Source organism: Mya arenaria, chromosome 11 (assembly GCF_026914265.1).
Source record: "Mya arenaria isolate MELC-2E11 chromosome 11, ASM2691426v1".
Taxonomy (NCBI): domain Eukaryota; kingdom Metazoa; phylum Mollusca; class Bivalvia; order Myida; family Myidae; genus Mya; species Mya arenaria.
Window position 1 is genome coordinate 45838166 of NC_069132.1, and position 27340 is coordinate 45865505.

The 27340-nt window shown below is 33.5% G+C and overlaps 1 protein-coding gene across 3 annotated transcripts in view; it reads right to left on the reverse strand.

The window, feature by feature from the left end:
- Nucleotides 1-1243: 1243 nt before the first annotated feature.
- LOC128209928 (E3 ubiquitin-protein ligase TRIM9-like) overlaps nt 1244-27340 on the reverse strand; it is an 88943-nt gene continuing 62846 nt past the window's right edge. The window contains exons 7-9 of one of the 3 annotated variants that reach the window (XM_052914195.1): nt 23019-23091; nt 20788-20812; nt 10905-11023 (exon numbers count right to left, since the gene is read on the reverse strand). In XM_052914195.1, coding sequence (XP_052770155.1) covers nt 20797-20812; nt 23019-23091 — 89 coding nt within the window. In that variant the 3' untranslated portion in view covers nt 10905-11023; nt 20788-20796. Of the gene's footprint in view, nt 3525-10798; nt 11024-20787; nt 20813-23018; nt 23092-27340 lie in introns of those variants that run through there. The other 2 variants (XM_052914194.1, XM_052914196.1) reach the window with 2 other exon arrangements.

Here is a 27340-nt window from a genome sequence, read left to right on the forward strand (position 1 = left end):
TTGACCTTTGACCTAGTGATATTAAAATCAATAGGGTTCATCTACTAGTCATGACCAACTAGCATACCAAGTATGAAGTTCCTGGGTGCAAGGGTTCTTTAGTTATTAAGCGGAAACTGTTTCTTCACCTCAAGGTCACGGTGACCTTGACCTTTGACCTACTGATATCAAAATCAATAGGAGTTATCTATTAGACATGACCAACTAGCATACCAAGCATGAAGTTCCTGGGTACAAGCATTCTTTAGTTATTGAGCAGAAACCATTTTTAAGCTTAAGGTCACCGCCAACATATCGTTTTTTGCCTGAAGGTAACCTTGACCTTTGACCATTTCATCTCTTAATCAATTGGGGTCATCTACTAGTCATGAACAACTAGCATACCAAGTATGAAGTTCCTGGACCCAAAGGATCTTTAGTTATTGAGCGGAAACCGTTTCTTCACCTAAAGGTCACGGCGACCTTGACCTTTGACCTAGTGATCTTAAAATCAATAGGAGTCATCTACTTGTCATGACTAACTAGCATACCAAGTATGAAGTTCCTGGGTGCAAGCGTTCTTTAGTTATTGAGCAGAAACAAAGTGTGACATACAGACTGAGTTCCTGGGTGCAAGCGTTCTTTAGTTATTGAGCAGAAACTAAGTGTGACATACAGACTGACTGACGGATGGGGGAAGACATAATTTTTGGTGCTCACTCTGAGAAATATATTACTATCTTACACTAAATCCAACAATTATCCTTTATCTCAGGGCGTAGCTAGCCCTCCTATTCATGTGGATTCATAATTGTGCTACTGGGTCCGGGGGCATGCCCCCTCTAAAAATTTGAAAACCATGGTATATTGTGGGCATTCTGGGGTGCTTAATTTAATACTGTAAAAAGGGCAGTTTAGGATCATGTAATCAAGTACGCCTACTGCAACTTTGGTTGATTTGTTTTATTTTTTGTCAGAATCATGTGGATTCAGCAGCATACTCGTGTATAGGCAGCTACGCGCCTGCATTTCGTAACTAAAAAATAATTTCCATGAAAAGTCCCAAAATTCATCAATAGTGGAAATAAAAGGCAATGTAAACCCAAACATCAACAGTTCCAGCATAGCTCCATCAAAAGACACAGACAACGTTCTTGAAGTCGGGAGTTATTTCCAGAAATTAGGGCCTGGTGATTTTCTTTTCTTTAATTCTTTAAACTGCTTGAAGAGCATAAAAGACAACACCATTGTAGTTAGAGTTTTATCATTTATTATTGGTCAAAATCTGTTCACAGTCTATTTGCTAAACAGTGATAAATACATGAATAATGATGCATATTCTTACAGACTCCTCTAGACAAACATATAAATAGTGGTTTATTACAGATCAAAGCGAAGAGATGATGTAAAAGAAAAAAAATGTTGTTTTTTTTAATTAAATACTGTCTGGATATAAACGAACAAAGGCGACGTACAGAAAAAAACAATTTCTCTCATCTCGACATCAAATATCAAATGTTTTATATAAACTCAAATCTCACGAACAACAGATCAGACGATCATATTCAACAGAAAATAAATCAGAAGTCAGATGTCTTAGACATTTCTGCAGACTTATTAAATTTTATTTATAATATCCTTTAATGTTTTTTTCAGTTTAGTGTTCAGCCACATGTGTTCACCAATGGGATCGTCTGACAGATTCACATTTAATCATTTAGAAATCTAAATTTAGATCAAACTAACCATCAAATATCTATAAGGCAGATTATGAACAACTATTTAATTTCCATTTAGTCATTAAAGTTGTTTTTATTAAATGGGTTATTTAGAAGCTTGTGTGTGCACTCTGGCTTGAATAGATAAATATATATATATACTGAGCTCAACTCTAAATCTGAGCTCAACTCTAAATCTGAGCTCAACTCTAAATCTGAGCTCAACTCTAAATCTGAGCTCAACTCTAAGAGAGTTTAGCCTTCTAAACAATTAAGTCAGCACAAGAAATAAACACTAACTTTTACTTAGGTCAATGGAAAATATAAATTTTATAAGTGCAGTTTCGTCTGCCAAGTGTCTCTGAGAATTTATTTTAACTATATATTTAAATTCTAAATAAGTGTTGTTAATTAAGTCCAGCCACACCCCTAAATAGAGATATACATTATTTAATGTGGAGCTTGGATTATCAGAAACCCGTGATCGATCCATTCTGATACATGATTCATTGGATTGTAGAAGAAAGGATGACACATGGGTATCTTCCAGGGTATAACTCAAAGAAAAACATAAGATCTCAAATATATAACGTCACTGGAATTTCCGCCCATAGGCAGACGCTTCGAAAATAAACTGAACAATAATAGTATCTCTTTTTTTACCAAAAAAGTCCACTTTTGTCAAAAATTATATATTCATAAAAAATTGATCTTTCACACTTCAGAAAAAGGTATCTGCAACTTGCGTGACAAAAATAAGATGGTAGCAAAAAATGAAGATTCACATGATAAAATGATTACACTTTCATTTGGCATCTCTACGCGTTCTCTGGTAGTTAAATACGTGATATGTACAGCTAAAATGTAGTTTTTTACATGACAAAATGTAAAAATAGTTTATCGAGATGACATGACTGTAAGAAATGATGTTAAGAGCTGAAGTGCAAATGATATATAAATGAATGATTTTAATAGATGCTATCATCTTAAAATGAAAATGGCAATGAAATTTACTAAAATATTTTTTTTTCAGATGAACCACTTATGTATAATTTATCTGTGGCAAAATGTTTTCCCAAAATAGATTACTAATTAAGACAAAAATTCATTATTCAAAACCCATATTTACTGCCATAAAATTGTTTCACATTGTATGCAATAGTCGCTTCTCCTCCAATAATAAAAATGTGATAGAAACTACATAATATGGAAAAAATATGAAATCACTTCATTACTTCTTTAATCGCAGGCATCGCAAGAAAAATCCATTATTACCTGAATGAAATAAATTCCATATTCCATTTTCCATAAAAATAGCATAATAAAATAGCACATTAGCATGATAAAAAGATATCTAAAATTATACAACAAAAACAATAAAACTCTTTGATGCTTATGTAATGAGAATGATTTAATAAAACTATAATGAACAATGGTGATATAAGAAGATGAACGGAGAAACAATGATAATCTAACAAACAACATTGCAACAAGTTTCAATTTATCAAAAAATATTTTTCTAAATTGCTGAGTCATCGCTGTCATTAGCCTCAGTGGGTGGGGTAAGTCCAGTGTGAAGTGTCACTTGAACATTACGATTGATACTGACTGCTGGGAAAAGAACACCACACAAATTTGAGAACGCTATCGGGCCTTGAGGCTCCCCGTTCACAAAGAAACTCAGTGTCTTTTGTTTTAAATCGAGCAAGACCCCGATAATGCTAGATCGCTTGATTCCGCCGTCGGTACGGTCTGAGTGTATGTCGGCGTGCATGAACCAGCTCCGACTGCTGTCAACATACATGGACCAGCCTTTTTCGTCCTTGCCTGAAAATACAGAAAAACAAAATCTCATGTACTGGTAATGTAGGTTGAGGTCAGCGCATGCTGCTGAATACAAGGCTTATTTTTAGACATAGTCTCCATCAATTAGCAGCTCGCATCAGTCAATGTCTAGACATTCCTATGCAACAATTACAACCCAATTTAGACCAACATGAACTACACCAGTGCATTCAAATTAACTTTTTTTTCTACAATCTTACACCGATAAAAACCATAAAATTCATTTAATATTGTTCAAAAAAATTATATTGAGCCATAAAACATTGACCTCCTCAAAAACTTTTGTATGAAAAAATACTTTATGATTAGAACTAAAACTTCTGGCTATGGAACATTTTCTATCAATTTTGCCCATAAATAAGACAGGAACTATGTAACAATCATTTTTAAGAAAGGAAGTTCCAGACATCATAAATGTTTATGAACTTTTGATATTTCATAAACCAGCTAAATACACTAATTAATCAGGAAGGGCCTCTATTATACGAGATAAAAAGAAAAGAAAAAAAAAATCCTCCTCCATCTTCTGTTTCACGTCTGTCTGTTAAAATGCCAGAAAATCACTAGAGACAAGTTGAAATTAATGTCCAATAATATTTGTTTAACCTTGATTTTTCTGACTTTCAATAAAAACCCGACTACTTTTTTGGATGGCTGGTGCAGATAATGTCTGAACTTAATACACCTTTTTGAAAACTTGAGAAGTTTTTGTTTCCATTTTGTCTGTATTCTGTTTTCTTCCGTGACAATTGAGTGATTTTATTCTTGTTACTGAGAAAATGCAACTGCTCCAAAAATGTTATAATTACCTTGAAAATATTCAAGAAGTTTGTTCACCTTTTGAAAGAATAATACCATATTGCAGGTATCAACCAATTATACTGCTTTTTTAGAAAAAAAACACATTACCAGACATTTAACAATGGAATCCATACTTGCTTGGTTGCTTGTCTAAGTCAATACAGAAACTTCTACTTATACAAAAGCATGTTGCACTTCTGTTAAAGTGTTTCGCACACTGACCTGTAGGACAAATCGAACAACACCAAAGCCTATTGGTGGTTGCATATTTGCCTTGGCCAATGACAAGAATTTCCTTTAAATTAATTTTACTTAAACTGATTCTGACGAATGTCAAAGAGTATATTTCAGTCAGTCTGTTTTTCCACCAAGGGTTATTTGTTAAACTAGTGGTAGTAGCAAAAAATGTAGCATATACTTGGTGTTTGAATTTTTGTGTGGGCCAATGACAGTAAAGGATTCTTAAATATTTTCTGTTTATTTCTTTTAAATAGATTGATTCTGACTATTTTGGGGGAAGTACGTCTGCGCTATTTTCTATTGAACTCTTATATATAATTACCGTACAATATACAGTGGGTTTTTTTCCGCCTTTTCACCTCTTGAAAAAGTTCCCATTTTTTTAGGGGGGAGGAGCAGAGACATTGAGCATTTGCAGCAATACAGTGCTAGTCCATAGGTTTGTTGAATAAAAGATTTGAAAACAAGTTGAACATTATATAAATCATGTTAATATTATTCCCCTTTTTACCTAAATGACATTATGTTTTCCCTATCAAAGGGCCCCACCACCATTCCCTTAAAAGTGTATAAAAAAAACCAACTGCAATACAAACAGACAAGCTTAAATTAAGCACAAGCAAGAGCACTTACAAAATGAATTGTTTTGTAAAATTAATGTAAAAGTGCATACTTGTTGGCAAAAACCGATGAAGATGGCTCTTGATACACAAAACCTTTGCTATTGTATCAATAGATATTTCCCCGGCATCTGAGCAACATCTGTCTTAGATGGTGGTCATTCAACCAGCCTAAACTATTATGGATTAATAAACTTGAAAGGGGATAGCATGTTTAGTTTTTGTTTACACATCAAGCATGAACCAAAGAATGGTTTTAGCAACATGTTTACTTTCTACGAAAAAGATAAGACTACTGCCAACAGCGGCTGACAGATTTGACGAGTGAAACCTACACCCAATACTGACCCTTAGCCTTATGTTAGAACCTATGCCCTACCCCAGGGAAAATGTGAACTGAAATTTCAGCAATATTTCAGCACAATACCAGTAAGAATTTAGTAAAAGAATTGTTAGAAATTTTATTTTTCCACTGAATTATGACCAAAATTTCACTGATGCTATAAGTCAAATATTTTTTGAATAGTACTGTTTGAAAAAAAGTCTGACTATTAAGAATCATACTATGTATTTGAATGGATATTATGCAAATATAACAAAAACAAGAACCCTGCAAGAAGATGTCATTAAATGAGTGTTTCTCTCGTAGAAATGGACAAGCTAAAACATATACTATTACAGTAAGTGAATCACAGTGCTTTCTGAGTCGAAAAGGGGCATAACTGAAAGTTTTTTAAAAGCCAGATTTATGGGTCTTTCTACGAATGAAAGTTAAATAATTATGACCAAGGTTATTAAATTTATTGCACAACAATGCCATTGACAGTGACAAAGACACCATTAGGCTTAAACAAATTGCCTCATAATCACAAAAAAAACTTTTTTTTTCTTCAAAAACAGACAAGCCTAAATATTACCAGACATAATGGCACATCTCCTTTTTAATATGATTACAACCAATGCAGGAAAATATAATTCAGTAACAATTAAATCATCCCTTTGAAATCAGACACCATCAAACTTGATCATAATGTTGCACTGATGATTCAGACTTTGGCTACAAGTTCAATACCATTCAAAGAGCATACACCCTTATGAAATGGTCATAAATGAGTCACATATGGGGCCCCATTTGTTCGTTAATTAGTCTCGTTTGATAAACGAAGCTGATATTAGCCGATATTAATAGGAGTCAAATAGCTAGAAAAATACAGAGCCTAATTACAGGTTATCATATTTTTGAACAATGACAAGTTATTGATTTGATAGCATCCTCAGACAGAATCAACATTGAGAGATACTTTTTTAAAAATCTGGATAATAAAGAATGACCAGGCTGGGGCAAAATGCTCTATTTATAGGCATAGCGCTGGGAAAAGCACTTCCTCGTTTAAAAAAAGAAAATTATTAACCAACAGAGGATATATCACTCTGCTCTGCCTTAAGACATGTTGATGTTGTGTTTAAAGTTAATTTTTTATGTAGATTTTCTATGTTATGACCACATTAAAAAAATGCTATCTGCAAGGCAGCGAAATTCTAGCCAATGGGGAACAAGGTGGTGCTCTCAGCTGCCTTATCATGTTTTGCCATACTTAAAGGGACACTCTAATTGATTAACATAAAAATGTTTTATCCATAAAATAAATCCATGAAAACAATTTTTTTTCAGAATAATGTTAATCTTGATAAGAAAAATATCAATTTTCTGGCAAACCTAATCAGCATAGGACATTACAGACATTTCCTGCATCAGGTGTTACCTGGCTTAATTAGACAAACTTAGCTTGACAAAGCTATAATCAGTAAATCAGCTATTTATGCATTGGGGTAGGTTCTTTACCATTATTTCTCAAAAGCTCTATTTGACAATCTATGAGAGGGTCCCTGTAATAATTAAATCCTATTTTCAGTTATTATTCCAGCTGAAAAGATATTCTATGCATCACGTGTGCATAAATTATACTTTTTTTTGTAGTGAAACTGCAGGTCTTAAATTGCTGACAATAAAATAAAAATTAAAGAAATTATGCATTTTCAATTTTCTATCCGGAAGCAATTTAAATTTTACGATCATATAATACATTTGCACACCAATATGTAAGTGTAAAAGACTTCAAAAGATTAACTATTGCAAAAGCAGTGGTGATACACTTTGGAAAAAAAGATAAATAATTAGTGCCAAAACCCATTTTACAAACAGCTTAATTTTCCGCAATAATATTTCTCTACAGGAGAAAGATTTAGGAGGCCTAACAGGTCATAAATAACACGTTTACTTAATTTCATGTGCATTTCCGTGATGACTTATGAAGACTTAAGCAATAAATAAAAAGTAAGTAAAATTCTAAATCACGAACCATAATTTATCATTAACCAATGTTTGCTAAAACATATCTTTGAAAACAACCTACATTTGCAGCCAATGAAATTGCAAATAGGCAATCATTAAGTTCTAGGCTGTTTCATACTGAATTTCAACTTTCACGAGTGTTAAACACTCAAAGGTCCGCCTACTGCCACTCATCTGCTACACAATACCTGCGTCAGATTTTGCATTGACAATTGTCAGTCAATGAGGTAGTATTCTAAGACAGTAGGATGACCTGAAGTAATATTTTAATAATAAAGAAGGGCTTGTTCACTACTCTAACTCCGCCCATTCTTAATTATTAAAATGTTACTTCACTTCCTATTACTTAGTTGAATACTACATTGTATGAAATGCTGAACTCATGATTATGTAATACTGTTATTGTTCATTTTACTTTACTAAAGCAAAAATAGATAAAAACCAACTCAGTAAGGGTGCCAACATTACTATACTAGCCAGCATAATAACAAAATGGAACTTTGGCAGTCTTTTTGCTTCGAAGCTTAAAAATGTAAGTGATTCAATCAGAATCTGTCTCAGGCGGTCCTAATTGTGGAGACATGAGCGTAAACACTAAGTTGGCTAATTGTTAATGAAATACTTAATTATTATACATTCATGTATTTCTCACTGTAAAAGTAAGTTTACTTTTTGACTCATTTTTTGTTCAAATTCACCAACTCATGTTTATATACATGAGCACTTTTTATACTAGTCTGGCTAAACACAGCTTCAGATAATCGAAACGTTCAATCGTTTCTCATACGTTTAATATTTCCTAAAAACAAAGCCTCACTTGTCGGTATGTCTTTTTTTCTTTGAACTTTCAATAAACGTGGGTGGGATAAACAATTAATCAAAATTTAAATCCCCTATTACCTCCCTTGACTACTCTTTTAATCTTAATGTGGAGATTCTTGGGCAAGTTTCACCTTATCTGCATTAGCAGGTGGTAGCCAGGTGTGAAAAGACTCATAACAACATTAATTGTCATCATTGAGAACGTTTTGCAACAATTTGGGTTTGTTTTATGCTATTTTAAATACAAACAGAAAATTTTATTATGATCCATGCTTGTTTCATGTTATTGCAGAACCTTTATGCATCAACAACGATGTAGGCATTTAAAAAAAAATCAGTTCATGCAAACCTGGAATGTGCAAACAAATTGATGTAATTCTTAGTCAGACAAGTAGTTTCCATTCTAACCATCTGGACTTCATTTAAAAGTAAAAAAATCCTATTAAACAAGTTTTAACTAATTCATTTGATTTGAATAGTTTTAGATTAACACTTATTCAGTTGATTTGAATAGTTTTAGTTTAACACTTATTCGTTTGATTTGAATAGTTTTGGATTAACTGTTTGTCAAGGGGAGATAACTTTGCACATTAAGGCCTGAGAGTTATAATTTGTACATTGATTGCATAATTTCAAATTGCCATCTATCCTTAAGTTCCAAGTTTTCAATCCCTTCCTTCAAGTGGTTTCTAAGTTCTGCTCTGCACAAAACTTGGTTTAAGAAAGAGAAGGAAGAAGAATACTACTGTTTGCAAATGAACTTAGCATTTGAAGATCTTGGAGCATTGATTGTTTACGACTTTTGCTCCGCCCACGAACACCAAGTGAATTCCGAATCAAGTGCAACATCTAAAGTCTGTCAATGGACTTCACACATCAGAGAACTCCTACCACAGTATCATTGAGTTCTGCGATCAACAAGAAACTTACTGCAAAGGGGCCGGCTCATACACCCACAAAGGAATCCATGCATGTGCAGTGCATTTGTTTCAAATCAACACTCAATTAAATTGTAGCCTGAAATTACGCTTTGAAGTGCCAAAAATTTACTCCTCAAAATCGCTTTCGAGTTGGTGCATATTGATTGTCTCTTTATTGCAAAAAGGCATTATGATCATGCTTTTATAAGCTGATAAGACGAGTTGTTGTTTTTGCAATAGAAGTAAGAATAATGATTAAAACAGTATGTCTCCTTTTGTCGGAGGGGTGATGTGAATGTAGGAAATTTCAGTATTTAACTTTTCAGAGGACAAAGTAACGAGAATTTCAGAAAATAAATTGCTGGACATAATCCTGTTATTGACTGGTTTTATCTCCTGATGTGTGACAGTCTGCACTTTACAACGTCAGTCTGTACTTTTAGAAGTGAGTCCTAAATCTTCATAAAACAGTAAGATGAAACTAGGTATTACATACCAATTCAATAAGCTGAGCTTATGTAATCAGTTTTTGTTGCCAAATTTGATTCTTTTGGTTGCCTCGGAGAAAAATTATATGGCTTACTCCTTATGGGAAACTATATGTATATTAAATGAACCTTCTGAAAATGTCATTGCAACATAATGATATTCGGTGAAGTAAGCAGACACCACATACATGATAATTAAAAAGTTGCATTATCCTTCTAAAAATAGCTTATTTAAATTTCTGTCAGATTTAACTTGTTCTACAGACATTTGTAGGACCCATTCTCTTTCACTGTCTCCTTGCAAACAAAGGTATGAGCATGGTACAATGGATTGGTCAATGAGCACCAAACTTATTTAATTTTATATTCATTTCATTGAAAATATTTTTTTTTAACCATAGGCGTTTGTGTGATCTTATTCATGTTTATTTTAGTCAAATTAATTGGTAAAGTCTGTGTCATTTTCTCAGCTGGGTATGATAACCGTAGTGAAGGCTGGTTCGACTCCCTGTCAGGCCGTCGTGATGGGTAATTTTATTTCATCGCATATTTTCTTTTTAGGCATGCCATATCACATTTTGCAGTCAGGGTAACAAGATCTTCATGTCATCACCATTATGCCAGAACTCATCAAGTTGGCCCTATGATTTCTTATATATAATGTCATGCCCCAATAGTGTTATTGCACTTGTCTGCATGTGGTTCTGTGTTACTTCGATCAAACACCTCTTTCTACATTCTTTCATGTATTACTAATTAAACAAGTTCAATTATTCAAAGGGAGCCTAAGCAATTGCTTGAGATAGTTGTCTTAATTTGTATTACGTATACTATAACCATTTAATAGTTTATCGTTAAAATTCAGGTAAATAAATCATTAAGTAATAATGATGTCACCGCCTTATAAATATATTGAAAGAATCATGTATGCCACTATCTTTACCATGCATGAAATACTTGGCTTTGATTGGCTAGTTTGAAACTATTAACTATAACACAGAATATTACCCACCAAGCATATGATCCTTCCCAACATCGAATCTCGCAATGCCAACAGCAGGATCGGTGTTGCTCTCGAATCGGTCGATGGTCACTTCCCAATAGTGGACGCCTTTGGAAAAACCCGTACTGCCTAGTATGACGCGATGCTCGAAACTGTTGCATGTTGCTGTTAGATTGTCGTTGGAAATGATGATGTCACGATGAGCTGTGGACGGGTCAAGATTAAACCACGCCACTGAAATAAACAAACAAAATATTAATTTGAGCAACTTTGTCAATATCTTATTTCTGGAACGTTTGTTTTAAGTCCCTTATAACAGGCTCAAGCTTAGCTTACTATTTGTGTTGTGGTATAAAATGAGAAATGTTTTCCTTTCAAAGAGATTTGAGGCTGTTGAAGCAAATCATTTGAAATAATCACAAACTTCTTTTTGTTTTGTAGAATCAAGCTCAAACGAGAAGTTTGGCTAATCAGACAGTAAACAGTTCAACAGAAATATGCTTAAGATATTTTGAGAAATTCAGGTAAGGTGATAGTGTTTACTAATTTTTTATGGGTAATCTAATGCATTCAGTTTTAAACAACATTATAACATGATATTCACCAATATTTTTCTCAATCATAGTAATTCTTCCAGCAATGACATCATGATAAATAACAAACAATGACATCACATTATATGAATATATCGAGGATGGTATTCAAAATACATCTATTAAATATTCTGTCACTTAACATTCCTCATACTCTTAATTCTTCCATCTTCTCATGTATGCTGTAATGGATAACCAAATTTGATTTTGAAGAAAGATGGCTTCTTGGACGCACGATTTGTTCCCCATTAGCTCACATGCTATACATAAAAAACGTAACAACATAACATTAGTTAAAACCTTGTTTTTAAACTGAAAAACATTAGACTTAATAAAAACGTGTCAAAAAGTAAAAAGACTCTATGGCTTCATTCATTAACCCCTGTCTATTTTCCCAACCTATTAGGTTAAACCATTAATATCAATAGCACCATAGGGCTTTTCCTAGCAAAACGCATTAACCACTTTAATCAACTTAAATTTTACTCAGGTGCCTTCTTTAAACATATCAGCAGCGATAATGTTTTAGTTGCCGGCATTACAAATGGAGAACTGATTGAATGATGAAAGCCAACAGCAAAATATGATTGTAGAATCAGTTATGATATGATACATACACACTATTGTTTGCAAATTAATTTCGATTTAAAGGCTTTGAAGAATTGATTGATAGTGGCTATCACTCCGCCCGGATCCAACAAGTGTATTTCAAATCAAATGCAAACGTCTCTTTCCTGTCGATTGACTTTACACTTCAAAATCACATACTGCATGACTCTCAGCGATTGCACTTCAAATTCACATACTGCACGCACGACTCGTAGCAATTACAATTCAAAGTCACAAACTACATGCACAATTCTCAGCGATTGCATTTCAAAGTCACAAATCACAACCTGCATGACTCTCAGCGATTGACATATTATATTTTTACATATCAAGTGGACGATGATTTTGCACTGGTTTAGCTTCAACCAGCCAATTGAATCATAGATTTAGATAACACTTATATAAAGAATGTGCAAACAGAAGAGATGCTGCAACTAATCGTTCAATGCTGTTATTTTGGCATTACAAATCGAGTCTTCTCTTCAGTGTAAAAATGGCATACTTTGTTTAACTGAGTTTATTTGCGAACAATAGTCACATACACAAATTGTTGATAAACGGATTTTTTTAAGTCAAACTTACGTTCTTAATTGAAATGACACAGAAGCACTCTGATATGAATATTCATAACTGTTAAACCAATGGAGAGATCTACTGGTCACATGATTTCCCATGACAAACACATGGCTGTGGACTAAGCTGGTTTCAATAAAATCTTTGTTAAACAAAGAAGGTAATTATCAAGGGTCATCTTAATCCAATTTAGTGTCATGTCAATTACTGAATGAGACTGAAATATTCAAAGCAACTCAATTCTTATAACATTCTGCAGGATCAATGAATTTAGTCATTGCATATCGCAAATTCCAAATACAGAAACAATGGAAACCGAACATAATAACACTTAATAAAACAGACAACATAGTGAAATTTACTTATTAAATTACAATACAACTGAACTTTCTAAACATGAAAGAAGTAATGTCTTTGCAAAGAAAAGCTGGCATGATATAACCATCTGCGGATGATATTATGATTGAAATGATTATTCTAATGTTCCACATCAAAGAGCCAGCTAAGAACACCATCTACATATTGTTTTAGATCAATAGCAGAATGATGTGAGAATAGAAAAATTAATCTATATTTGTTTGAAAAAACGTCACTTCAAATGGCCATTATAGCCGAACAGAACACCACAACATTACAAATGGCTGGCCATTATAATATATTAGCCTGTCTGGTACAGTGAAAATTTGGAAAATGAAACGGTTTTTTTTAACTTCTCACAATCACTTTATTTTTATTCACTGCCATATTCAGTCTCGACCAATATTATTATGTTCATTGCCATATCGGTAAATACATTGAAGCTTTAAGTAACTTCCTGCCCATTCTCATATTTTTTTCATAGCTATAACTTCATTTGGCTGTATTAAAGTTTTTTTTATCTCTGTCAATTATCTTCATTATAAGCCATATGTGGATGCATTTAGGCTTTTCCCTGTCAATAATGTTAATAAACTTGAGTGCATTTAGGCGGCTGGTACTTGACCATTATGTACCTGTCCATTACATTCATGATGCATTTAGGCTTCTACCTGTCCATTATGTTCATTGTGCATTTAGGCTTCTACCTGTCCATTATGTTCATGGTGCATTTAGGCTTCTACCTGTCCATTTTGTTCATGGTGCATTTAGGCTGCTACCTGTCCAATATGTTCATGGTGAATTTAGGCTGCTACCTGTCCAATATGTTCATGGTGCATTTAGGCTGCTACCTGTCCATAATGTTCATGGTGCATTTAGGCTTCAGTACCTGTCCCTTTGGTTCATGGTGCATTTAGGCTTCTACCTGTCCATTATGTTCATGGTGAATTTAGGCTGCTACCTGTCCATTATGTTCATGGTGCATTCAGGCTGCTACATGTCCAATATGTTCATGGTGCATTCCAGCTTCTACCTGTCCAATATGTTCATGGTGCATTTAGACTTCTACCTGTCCATTTTGTTCATGGTGCATTTAGGCTTCTACCTGTCCAATATGTTCATGGTGCATTTAGGCTTCTACCTGTCCAATATGTTCATGGTGCATTTAGGCTTCTACCTGTCCAATATGTTCATGGTGAATTTAGGCTTCTACCTGTCCAATATGTTCATGGTGCATTTAGGCTTCTACCTGTCCATTATGTTCATTGTGCATTTAGGCTTCTACTTGTCCAATATGTTCATGGTGCATTTAGGCTTCTACCTGTCCAATATGTTCATGGTGCATTTAGGCTTCTACCTGTCCATTATGTTCAAGGTGAATTTAGGCTGCTACCTGTCCAATATGTTCATGGTGCATTTAGGCTGCTACCTGTCCATAATGTTCATGGTGCATTTAGGCTTCAGTACCTGTCCCTTTGGTTCATGGTGCATTTAGGCTTCTACCTGTCCATTTTGTTCATGGTGAATTTAGGCTTCTACCTGTCCAATATGTTCATGGTGCATTTAGGCTTCAGTACCTGTCCCTTTGGTTCATGGTGCATTTAGGCTTCTACCTGTTTAATATGTTCATGGTGAATTTAGGCTTCTACCTGTCCAATATGTTCATGGTGCATTTAGGCTTCTACCTGTCCATTATGTTCATTGTCATATTTGGGATTTATTTAGACCACTCCTTGTCCTTAATGTCCACAGTACTATTTAAGTCGGTTAAAATGCCTCTGTGCAGTATGCCATATTTGTGTTATCAATACTACTCTCTATCATAGCATTCATACCATATTTGTGTGCATTCCGTCCATTATGCTCAAAGCCATATTTTAATGCATCCTGTGGTGTTCAATATGTTTATTATTAACCATATTTGGGTGCACCCTGTCCATCATTCTCATTGCCAAATTTGGGTGCATGACATGTTCATTATGATCATTGCTCTGTTTGGGTGCACCCTGTCCATTATGATCATTGCCATATATGGGTGCACCTCGTCCATTATGATTATTGTCATATTTTGGTGCATCCTGTGCGTTATGATCAATGTCATATTTGGGTGCATCCTGTGTGTAATGATCATTGTCATATTTGGGTGCATCCTGTGCATTATGATCATTGCCATATTTGGGTGCATCCTGTGCATTATGATCATTGTCATGTGGGTGCATCCTGTGCATTATGATCATTGCCATATTTGGGTGCATCCTGTGCATTATGATCATTGCCATATTTGGGTGCATCCTGTGCATTATGATCATTGCCATATTTGGGTGCATTCTGTGTGTTATGATCACTGCCATATTTGGGTGCATTCTATGCATTATGATCATTGCCATATTTGGGTGCACCCCGTCCATTATGATCATGGCCATATTTGGGTGCATCCAGTGCATTATAATCATTGCCATATTTGGGTGCATCCCGTCCATAATGATCATTGCCTTATTTGGGTGCATTCTGTGCGTTATGATCATTGCCATATTTGGGTGCATTCTATGCGTTATGATCATTGCCATATTTGAGTGCACCCCATCAATTATGATCATGGCCATATTTGGGTGCATCCAGTGCATTATGATAGTTCAATCGTATTTTATTGTAAATAATAAACACACGGGGTATACATATATTCAACAAACAATATTATTGTACAATTGGGTTGGGCCACAGGTTATGACAACATTAGAAAATGGCCCTCCCCAAAATGTGTCAGACAATCGTTAAAATTGAAAAGTTATGACAATGTCTATATGCATGTGAATACATAAGTAAATTATAGTGGTTCTATATTTAAAGTTCGAATAAGTACGAGATTGGTTTAAGAAATAGGTAAGCGGAAAAGAGAGAGAGAGAGAGAAAGAGGGAGAAAGATAGGAAGAGAAATGGTATCTGAAACGAATTCGTTGTCGCCAAGTCCACTTTGGCTAAACCTACAAGTGTTTAGTAGACAGGCATCCTATTGAACTTCAGTTGTCTTAAATCTTTTAGATGCAACAATATATGTATGCACTTTTTGAAAAATATATGAATTCTGTTCGTCACTTAAATTACTGTAGCCGTGTAGTAATTTATAGGCACTCAGTGGGTGATATTGCATAGTCTGAAAGAATAACTGACGTCTTTGTGTAGTAAAACGACTACATTTGAAAAAAAAGGTGTTCAGCATCTTCGATTTCAGTATCACAAACACAGTTAGGAGACGTTGCGATATGATTATTGTAAAGATCAGAATTTAAGTTGCTGCAATTGTTACGCATTCGAGCATGATGGACTGAAGCGGATCTTTCGCCTTCGATATAAAATGTAGGGACTTTGGGAACAGTATACATAGATTTCATTTTACCTTTAAACGCGGGCAATAATACTGCATTTTTAATTGAGTTGTCAAGATCGTTCCACATCCTCAATGTGGATGGAAGTATAGACTGTGCATAAATTTGAGTTCTTCTAGGTAATGTTTGAAAGTTATCAGAGTTTCGTTAATAGTACGTGTTGTTACTAAAAGCTTGCACACTTGGAGGAAATAATTGTTCGAGATAAGGTGGTAACATGTTGTGTTTGTATTTATATACTAATGTCAGCTTTTGAATTGTTCTTCTATCCGTAAGGGACACCCAGCCAATTTCTTTTAGTAGATTGATTCTTGATACGGATCGTGTAAGACCGGTAACTACGCGAGCAGCCTCATATTGTATTTTGTCTAGTGTATCTTTTTCGAATTGGGCACAATTATCTCATAGAAGTGATCCGTATTCTAGATGCGGACGGAGATATGATAAGTATATGTGGTTAAGTGTTTTTCTGTGTAGTTTGAATTTCATCATTTTCATTGTTCCAAGAATTTTTGATGCTGTTGCGATGATATTAGTGATATGTTGGTGCCAAGACCCATCGTTACTGAGTGTTAAGCCGAGATGCTTGTGGTGATCAACAAACTGAACAACGGTGTTATCGAAAAGAAGTTTTGGAGCATTTCTTTGACAGAAACATAGCTTCTGTTTTAGCGGGATTAAAGTTAACCAACCATTGTTTAGACCATGCTAAGATTGAATTTAGATCGTGGTTTATTGTGTCTTCTATCATATTTACGTCACGGGAGGAAACAGCTAAAGAACTGTCGTCTGCGAAAAGACGAATTATGCTTAGTAGAGAATCTGCTATGTCATATACATAGATAAGAAAAAGTAGAGGCCCTAACACGGATCCTTGAGGGACACCACCTCCTAATACTCTTGATTCTGAAAAGGATGATTTTACAAAGACGCATTCTGATCATTGCCATATTTGGGTGCATCCTGTGCATTCTGATCATTGCCATATTTGGGTGCATCCTGTGCATTATGATCATTGTCATATTTAGGTGCATTTAGGCTATGCTCAGTGCCTAATGTTTGAGAAGTTCTATGAATATCAATTGCCTATATATATATATAATTTCCCTAAAACAACACTGGTGTTGCTCAATGTTAAGGCACTTTAGGCTCCATGTAGGCACCTTAGGCCCAGGCCTGCACATGATTTCAAAAATGTTCATTTAGAAAAGTCCATTATAAAAACTGAAGGAGTAATGGGGGTATATACTTCAGGTAAGAATATTAGCCAGGCTTTTTTTCTTACGTTTTTTTTTTGTTTGTTGCTTGTGTTTTTTCTAAAAGATATTTTGAGTGGACCTAAGCGCATCCTGCATTAAAAAATCTAGCAAACTGCTCATCAATTCTGGTCTAGCTGCACACTCCTGAAAACCTATAATATGCTGCGACTCCGGGTTAAAATATTTTAATTGCAAGGGTTATTACATATTGAATAGTAAATGTGAGTGCAATTCCAAACAGAAGTGTCAATGTCTTTATTACCAAGTTGATGCATGTCGGGCTAGAACAGAAAAGGAGGTTTTATTTTTCATTTGGGAAGAACTACTGCAACATAAACAACGCTTTCCCATTTATTATTTAAATATCTTGAGTTGAAACTGCACCCTGGAGTACATGTTTTACGAAAATGTGTGCTTTACCTACTTTAAAATGCAAATGTGAATGAAATTGTTCCCATTTAATGAACAATGGCTTGGTAATGCATCATGAAACTTTAATTTCTACGTTACAGTCATCAACTGAGATGATTACATACGAAATGAATTTCATTTGAGAGCATTTTCGTGTAATTAAATAAGATCATAAATGCCCATATATTTCATTGCAAAAGGCAAATGGTATCCATCATGCTAGGGTGAATGTTAAGGACACATTATACTATTACTAATTTGTCAGACAGATTAAAATCAGTCCATCTAGGGCTCCTATGTAATAGTGTATTTCCTTCCTCTCTACATAAGCCTTTTCTAAAAGAATACTCTGAAAAAAAACAGCATTTCCCGCAAGAATACTCTTAGAGAATAAAAGCTGATTAGGAGAAAAGTCGTTGACACAATTTTTATTCCATGGAAAGTCTTAAATGGGAGATTTTTTTCTGATTTTTTTAACTGAAAAATGATAACATTTGCAATGAATCTTATGCAGCTTTTTCTTATCAAACTTAACAGCGGAAATGTAGAGATATTTATGAACATGAAAAATTACTTATACATGCAAGCGACTATGACAGAAAGCAGATTGAATTGATATTCATGGAATTTATTGAACCAAAATTTGATTGACAATTAAATATTTCATTGAAGTCTGCAAAAATATTCCAGGCATTAGATGTAATCTCGGTGCAAATGTGCAACAGTGGAATTTATAGAAATTCTCCCATTATTTTCAGTATTTTGTTTAAGTTCTGACTTAATGCTTAAAACACAACAATCAATAATCAATTTTCGTAGGAAATAAATACACAGAAAATCTTTCAACAGCGATTGATAAACACACCTGAGTCAGTCTAAAAAAATGCTTTATATTCTTTCAGAACAACTGATTTTTTTTCCTGAGAAATGTTAATCAAAAAGTTAAGTGATGGAACTTGGAAGAAACGTTCATTCCCCTAGCAAAGAACAATGCTAACCATTACAACAAGTCCAGGTTAACAAAAACAATCATGACTTCTTTAACTATCTTGCAGACTCCGAAATGTCTCCGCAAGCCTTAAAATCAACAAACAGTTCCTTAATATAATCAATCTTTCACAGGAAAACGACCAAATAAAAGATGAATCTTTGGGAACACAGAGTAAACATCGAATATTTATTCACATATTTTTGCAATTCCATAAATTCAGAACTTGATCATCTATGCAAAGCTTATTCAGAATAGCTTGCAGGTTTTCTGGTCTACTCCTGGATATTAATCATTGATTTTTTTTATCTTACACTAATTTTACACTTTTTTCAGGAAGGGTTACAAAAACATTCAATATTTTTATAAGAAAAAAGGAATCTTTCTAATAAGCTATCAGACACCTGGTTCCCTATAGTACATCAATCATTTTAATTAAAACAAGGTGCGCACACTGTGACCTTGCAGGACGATATTTATGAAGACCAATATTTTATGTATTTTTTATTAATTTATACAAAATTTAGTTAAGTCAATAACATGAAAAAAATCCATGGTCACCTAAATATGTAGAAAATATAATGCTTTAAATGTTACAGTTTACAATAGAATTTGGTCCGAAAAAAATTCTAGTGAGGTTAACCTTTTTCTCAAAATATTGTATTTGACTTTGCCAGATAGGATTTAAAGAAAAAATATTCTGAGATAGATCCTCTTAAAACTTATCTCACTAAATATTAATAAATAACATCAAATAAAAGTCTAAAAATATCTAAATCACTGTGAACTGTAGATTCCATCAAAAGTTTTAACTGTCAAAATTGATTCAACTTTGAAAGATAAAACTTATCTAAGTAATGAATTTTAAAAGTTTTATTTCAAACAAAATTAATGTGTACAGTTTTATTACAAATATTGAGTTTTCTACCTAGGTGGCTATATATCAGATTTGTAATAGAGATTTTTTAATATAACATTCCATCTTTTTCCTATCCTGGTTTGAACTTATCATAGCAGACAATCGTAAATATTTTATTTGGAAAGAGAATACTGATAATGATTTGAGAATTTAAATGAACCAGTACAGTTACATATAATTGGTTTGCATTTTATTATTTCTATTATTTAATCCCATCTTTATCAAACTGATTGACCTTGACCTTGTTTTAGATTTGACTATTTTATTGACCTTGATTGAACTTGACCTTGGTTTACATTTGACTATTTTATTGACCTTGACCTTGGTTCACATTTGACTAATTTATTGACCTTGATTGTCCCTGATCTTGGTTTACATTTGACTATTTTATTGACCTTGTTTGACCTTGACCTTGGTTCACATTTGACTATTTTATTGACCTTATTTGCCATTGACCTTCTACAATAAACAGACCAAATTCCAGCAAGTTTCATTTAACTTATTATGCAAAGAACATATCGAGGACAATCAGTGTAAAGTCGCAATATATTTCCACCAAAAGCTATCATTAAGCAGTGCACAAGTGAAATATTCAATTTTGGTGCTCACGGTCAAATTGCTCAGCTTCAATAAATGCCTCAAAATAGAATGCAAATAAATAAATTTCTTACAGAATCAACATATGTTTTTTAAATGAACATCAAAAATTGTACAGAATCCTTCAATACATAACTCTGAATAAATATTTAAGCAATCAAATCTTCAACAATCCAGGAAAGAAAAAACAGAAAAGAGAGGTGACAAAAGGTCAGATAAATATTACAAAATGGTGATATATAGAGTTTTATATCAATCAAACTTGAATTGATAGCAGGAAAAAATATAGTTTACAATATCTCTCATTACCTATAAGTGTCATTTCCTCAGATGTCTGTAAAATAAAGGTATGTGATTGACTTGCTATATTATAGAACATCATTCTGATTGGTCAGTAAATCATGTTGTATTAGCCAATAAGGGCCATCTATTACAGTAAAATCCTTTTTTCTTTCTTTCTTTTTCTAAATGATGGATGAATAAAATGTTGTTTAACAAATTATAATTCTTAAAACATATTAAAAAACAATAAATAATTACAACAATTATGTCGATACAACAGGTTTACATTACAAAAGACATGAAAACGATATATGTTATGATTAATTGTGCAATGAATAAAAAATAATGTGTTCAAATTCAAAATGCATGGTGCGATATTTAAGGCCAAATTTCAAAAAACAAAATAATACATCACTTAAACATAACACTAACAGTGATTCATGTTCAAAAGAAATTCCAGAAAACAAAATGGATACAGCACAAGTGTGACATAAATCAGTAGAAAAACTCACATACTTTTCTTGTTATCATAATTGTTTAATCAAAGATCAGCCTTAGGTGTGAAGTAATAACTTGATCAAGATGTTCATGCAAGTTAGACAGTAAACCAGATGGATCTTGTTTCCTAAGAACTGATTCCAATTAAGAAATCCAATTAACAAAGTTTATTCTTAGATAATAAATGTGGGTAAGAAAACTAGCAAAAAAGGTGCCAGAAAATAAATAACTGAGTGAGAATTGGAGAATTTTGCCGTTAGCTATTTGCTGGAATGATTTGATCATAGCATGACATGCTCAATGCAAAAAAGCAAAGTGCTCAGCAACGCAAATTCTGCAGATTTTCTCAAGTATTTCTGCAGTAACATCAGAAAATGTGTTTTAAGTTGATTTATGGTTCTGTTGGCACTTAAACTTGTAAAATATAGGCCTTTAAAATTAAGCCCTATATTTGCGTCAAGATTTACTAGCAAAAACTTGAAGCAGTCTTAGGTCTATAAATAATGCTTTTAAACAGGAATTGTGGCTATATTTTTCTTTAATTATATTGTTGAGGCAGTTTATTGGTGAAATTTATCCATATCATAAAATTTATATGATTATTTTAACACATTTAATAAATATTTCTCTCATAGCCCTTTATAATTATTATTCAACAAAACACGGTAAAAAATATGTTCAATGTTACAGCGAAAATAACCTAGAGGTGACTTCAATGTGGTCAATGTCCTTAATTACCAAGTCAAATAGTGTAATTTCATAATGTCGTCTGCATTAGTACCGTAATTGTCAAGGTAACCAGTATTCCTTTTGGTCTCAACAGGTGTAGCTGTTTAATCCAATTAACGCCTCACGGATGATTTTTTTGATATGGGTGTGTTTATGTTACGCAATGTCAAAGAATGCTGAGTACCACTATTAAAGATGTTTTGAAAAGGTCCTCTTTTATGACTTCTATGATGTCACATTGAACCACAAATGAAGACAAACGTTATGAAATGGAGCGCTTCGACGATATGTACAACATCATAATACATCATGTCGTACCATTTTGAAAACAAGGCTATGAAATAGCGTGATTTGACTTCATGCGCATCAAAGTCATTGATGTTTTGTTGGGGTCTCTGTAACGTTCAAACTAGTTAATAACTGCAGCTAGCATGTGCTTTGTTTAATAGTGATACAGGTTGTATGCCTGAAATGTGCATTGAATGTGTCAAAATAACTTAAATCATTGAAGATATCGAAGAATAATTATTTAATTAATAGTGAAAACTACTAGAGAATTGTGTTACTAGCATGCAGCGTGCAAATAGAAAAAATATTTTGAATATAGTTATTTTCAAAGATTTTTTTTGTATAAAGTACCATGATACCAGTATACAAGCGTATTAAAACAAAACATTACAGATAACAGCTAAATCAATTCAAATAATATGTTTGTGAAAGAATGATGATGAATCAGTATGTTTACTTTGTTTTCTCAGTTGGGACACAATAAAAAATAAAAAATAATTAAAAATCACAATTTACAACATTTGACCACACCAAAACTTAAAACAAAATGAATGACCACAACCTTAGAACAAAAGCGTCCTGCCACAACTAACAACCAACAAAATCTATATATCTTGCAACAACAACAGTTATATGGGAATGAAATGATAAGAAATGATGATGACTACAACAACAGGAACCAAAATGCATAGCTCTAGATATATAACGGTAACATGCAGCTTCTGTAACTCTTTTCCACATACCGTAAATGCTCTAAAAGTCGTCTCGTGTCTGTCAATAGATGGTTTTCCAGCATACATTGGGAATAAATACCCGCTGTAAAACAAAAATAGCTATTCTATTATTATGCTAAATAACTAACCCTTTCCCCATTTCAAAAACTACCTTAAACTACCTTTTGCGTATTAGCAAATAAATTTTGACTCACATTTTCACAGACTTGTAAAAAACTTTTATCATCAACATAAGTGCATTTTTATCAAATATCAATGTGCAACCCTTATTTCAGACCGTCAAGGGTGTAACTCCATATTGATTACAGCTAGAGTTACCTGTCTTGCTACTCATGTGCCTATAGCCTATTGTAAACATTTGTACTTATGTTTCCTTTTAATAACTTTAACAATTCATTGTTATTATAATGGCCAATATTAAATAAATGCACTCAGAGCAGTTGAAAACACAACACAATTTTAGGCTGTGACACTGTGCCTTCCGAAATTTTCTCAGAAAAACGGACAAGATGAAGTAGAAAAATTCTTCCTTCTTTTAAGTGATTGATATTTTGCGAGTCAAGTTTAAAAAAAAAAACCTACACATGAAATTTTCTCCAGAGCATTTACACAAGCAAATACATTATCCACACCACTAAAATTTCACCATACAAAAATGTACTATACTTTTACCAAAAATATACTAATAATATACGCCAGGTACACAACCATGCATCTTAGAAAAGAGGAATTCTAAACAAATTGTTGAATCTGAAATAAATATGAAAATGGATGATCATAACGATGAAATAATTATTCTCAAAGTTTTATAGTTGATTTAAAAAAATGAATTATTTTATGACCACTGTGGTCAATATCTAGCTGTCAAACTTTCAGAAAAACAAGAGCACTTTGGAGCAAATGCCATCGCTCATCTGTTCATGTTTTTCAGTTGAACAAGGCGTATAACTTAATAGTTTTAAAAGTCAGAGTTATGCACCTTGCTATATACATCCGTAACATGTGTATCAAGTTCCGACGAAATATAATTATGGTTCTCAATATGTTATGGCAAACTTGTAAAACAAAAATCACAACAATGATGATGACAGCAAAACCTAGGCTATCATGATAGCCTGATTTCTTTCTTTGTAAAACAGATGAGCTTCAAATCATAAAAACAAAGAGGAGGTCCAGACAAAATATTTAAACTCGTTTTTACACTCATTTTATCAGGTTTTGAAATGAGCTACACCATAACAAACTCCATTCAGTTGCTTTTATTATGTTAATCAGTATCAGTGATTACGCTTTGACACTAAAAGCAACAGGTGACTTGAAATATTAGCATCGTAAAATTTTAACTCCTATTCCATAAACAGTGGGTGATTCCAAAGAATTATTAAGTACAGACAAAGTAGCGTGGCATTATCGGCTTTCATAGTAGGACCTCTCTGAAAAGTACGAGGTGTAAAAACAACTTTATAAGCCTTTCATTTACTTATAATAAACAGGAAGACACCAACTCATTAAAAATATAATGCCAATCAGATATCCAGGTGTAAGAATAATTCTCTAAAAAGGAACGTTTTGAAGGTGGTTGTTGTTGATGATGATGATGATGATGATGATGATGATGATGATGATGATGTTGTTGTTGTTGATGTTGATGATGCTGATGTTGTTGATGATGATGTTGATGATGATGATGATGATGATGATGATGATGATGATGAATTATCTATATATAAGAGGATATACACACAATTACTTCATTCAATAAGATAATAATAAACCGGCCAATTCAGCAAAAAAACATGTAATAGTGTTAATAAGGTAGACAATCCATCTTTACTTTTGCATGACACAGAATAAAAACCAGCAGGGAGAGATATTTAATGGCCGACAAAAAAAAGGACAAACTTTATGAGATTTCCTCCAGATCACATCAAATCCCTACTCAGCATTTTTTCTAATACATCTTCATACCCTACCCGGAGTAATCAATTAAATCAATAGATTTTTGCCAATAACAAACTCAATGCCCGATTGGAATGGAATTTTCCTTTAAATTGGAATGGTCGGGTAAACTCGATCATGCTGTCATATTAAAACAGGATAGATGTGAGTATCAGAGAGGCTGGAAATGTGCTGAACAAAAACATGTGAAAACTGCTGTTGCACAGAAAAAATCCCCGCTTTCTGAGTACAGGTAAGCCATCCGCTATGAAACGATTAAGCCTAGGTATCAAATTGGGTAACACTTTCGCCAGACTCTGAGACTGAGTGTGGAGGCTTTTGAAAAGGATCCAAGTACTTTATAAGATTTAAAGATGAGAGAGTAAGTTCTAAAGACCAGAGAATGGGGGTGGGTCGGGATGTTACGGCTGGCACGTGACCCTCGTGCATGGGTCACTTGCAACACGTGCCTCACAAGGCACATGATAGCACGTGCGGGATTTCAACTCTGTACCCTGGGATTTGTTTCAGGTACATTAACATCAACTTAAGTGAATAAACAACAATCCTCATCAAGCCTTGTATCAATCATTCTTCTACCTGAGTGGAGTTTAATGGCTAAATGGCTTCAATCGATATGGAACAGAAATATCGATATGAAACAGAAATATCGATATGCAAAAAACAGCTTAATATTAACTGATGTAGATGAAATCTATGTATAAAAAAGAGGTTTTGGTAAATTAGCTGAGATGAAAAGTTTTAAAATGATGCATTTCTGCAAAATTATGATTACTTGCACTTAAGTGATTGAAATTGTTTTTTTTATGCGAAATCATGCTGGGCTAAGTAATCTGATTAAAAGACTCAATGCAATTTCCAGTCATGTAGGATATATTTTATGTGATTCGCAAGTGAAAACAACAATAAAAAACAAAGAACTTCACAGTAATATCAAAATTTATTTTGCCTGTATAATTAAAACAAAATGAATGTGAAGACATAAAACACACATAACAATCTGCCTGGCAATAAAAAAATGCACTTCACTGATAAAAAGCAGCAACTGACTCTTTAAACAATGACTCATATGCTGCATTTATATGACATAAAATACCATAGTGGCGTGCAAATTTCCCCCACCTCCAGAGGGAAAATTTTCCCTGTGGGTATTTACTTTTGTATGCATGCACATTTTTGCCCCAGGATTGCTCCTTAGGGTAAAACTCTTCATATAAACACGAGGATGAAACAATTGGTACTAGATTATATGCATTTTGTATTGGATATTTTTGGAGACAAAATAACAGTTTTATCACTTTAACATAGTCCAAAGTATCTTAAGTGATGCACGGGTACAAGAGTACCAGTCACAAGAGTAACACAGGCGGTTGCCAATGCTCCTCTGTTTTTTCTCAGTCCGTCAAGGGACATAAATATACAAAACATTCGAGCAAGAGTTACCAGACTTAGTACACATTTATGACTTTTTTTGAGTACTTAGTTAAGTGAATATTTAAACCAAGTTTCACGTAAATAATTTGAACACCGCTTACAAGTTCATATGGCAAAAAAATATGGGGGTTTTGCAGACAACAATAGCAATGAAAATGGCACATGGTTGCATCACAGATATGACTACACTTATTTTTTCCCAAAAAATCAACAGACAAGCAAAATATATCGGATTAAGCAATATGAGAGCTAGGCTGACATGACTCTTTCACAAATGAACTCAGTGATTTGTCAAAATGGCCTTATCTTAATACCAACATTTGTGACAATTGTTTGAAACCCTGCCAAAAATATCAGAATAATGAAAAACATTTCTAAGAACAGCAGATTATGGCTTCGAAATTATTGAAGTTTTTTTTTTTCCTGTTCATGTAATTGTGAAGAACATCCCTTATGTAATAAAAAGAGTCTAGGCAAAACTCAATTAAATTTGAAATGAGCCGGTTCTTTCCTTTATTTAATGATTAACAAATTCTTGTCCTGGACACTAATTGCAAACTTCATAATTATTATCCTCATTTCTTTAGATTAGCTTTTAAATTAAGAACACACAGTGTCTGGGTAAAAAACAAGTGCACTGCGGTAAGCCGTTTAATACTTGTCTGTTGATGTTTGACAGTTTTACAGGGGGAATAACTCAACTTAAATTTTAAGCCAGTCTCAGTTATTACAGGCCTAGATTAACATGTCCCTATTTGTCTATGAGAACATGTGTACCAAGTTTCTGAGTTTCATTTGAATATCTCAACACTCAACACCAACGCTATGATAATACCTTGAAACTTTAAAAAAAACAAAAAAAAAGCGAGCTTATAAAATAACTACTTCTCTTTTTTCATTGGCATCTAAAAACTTTCCCCAAACAGTTATTGACAAGC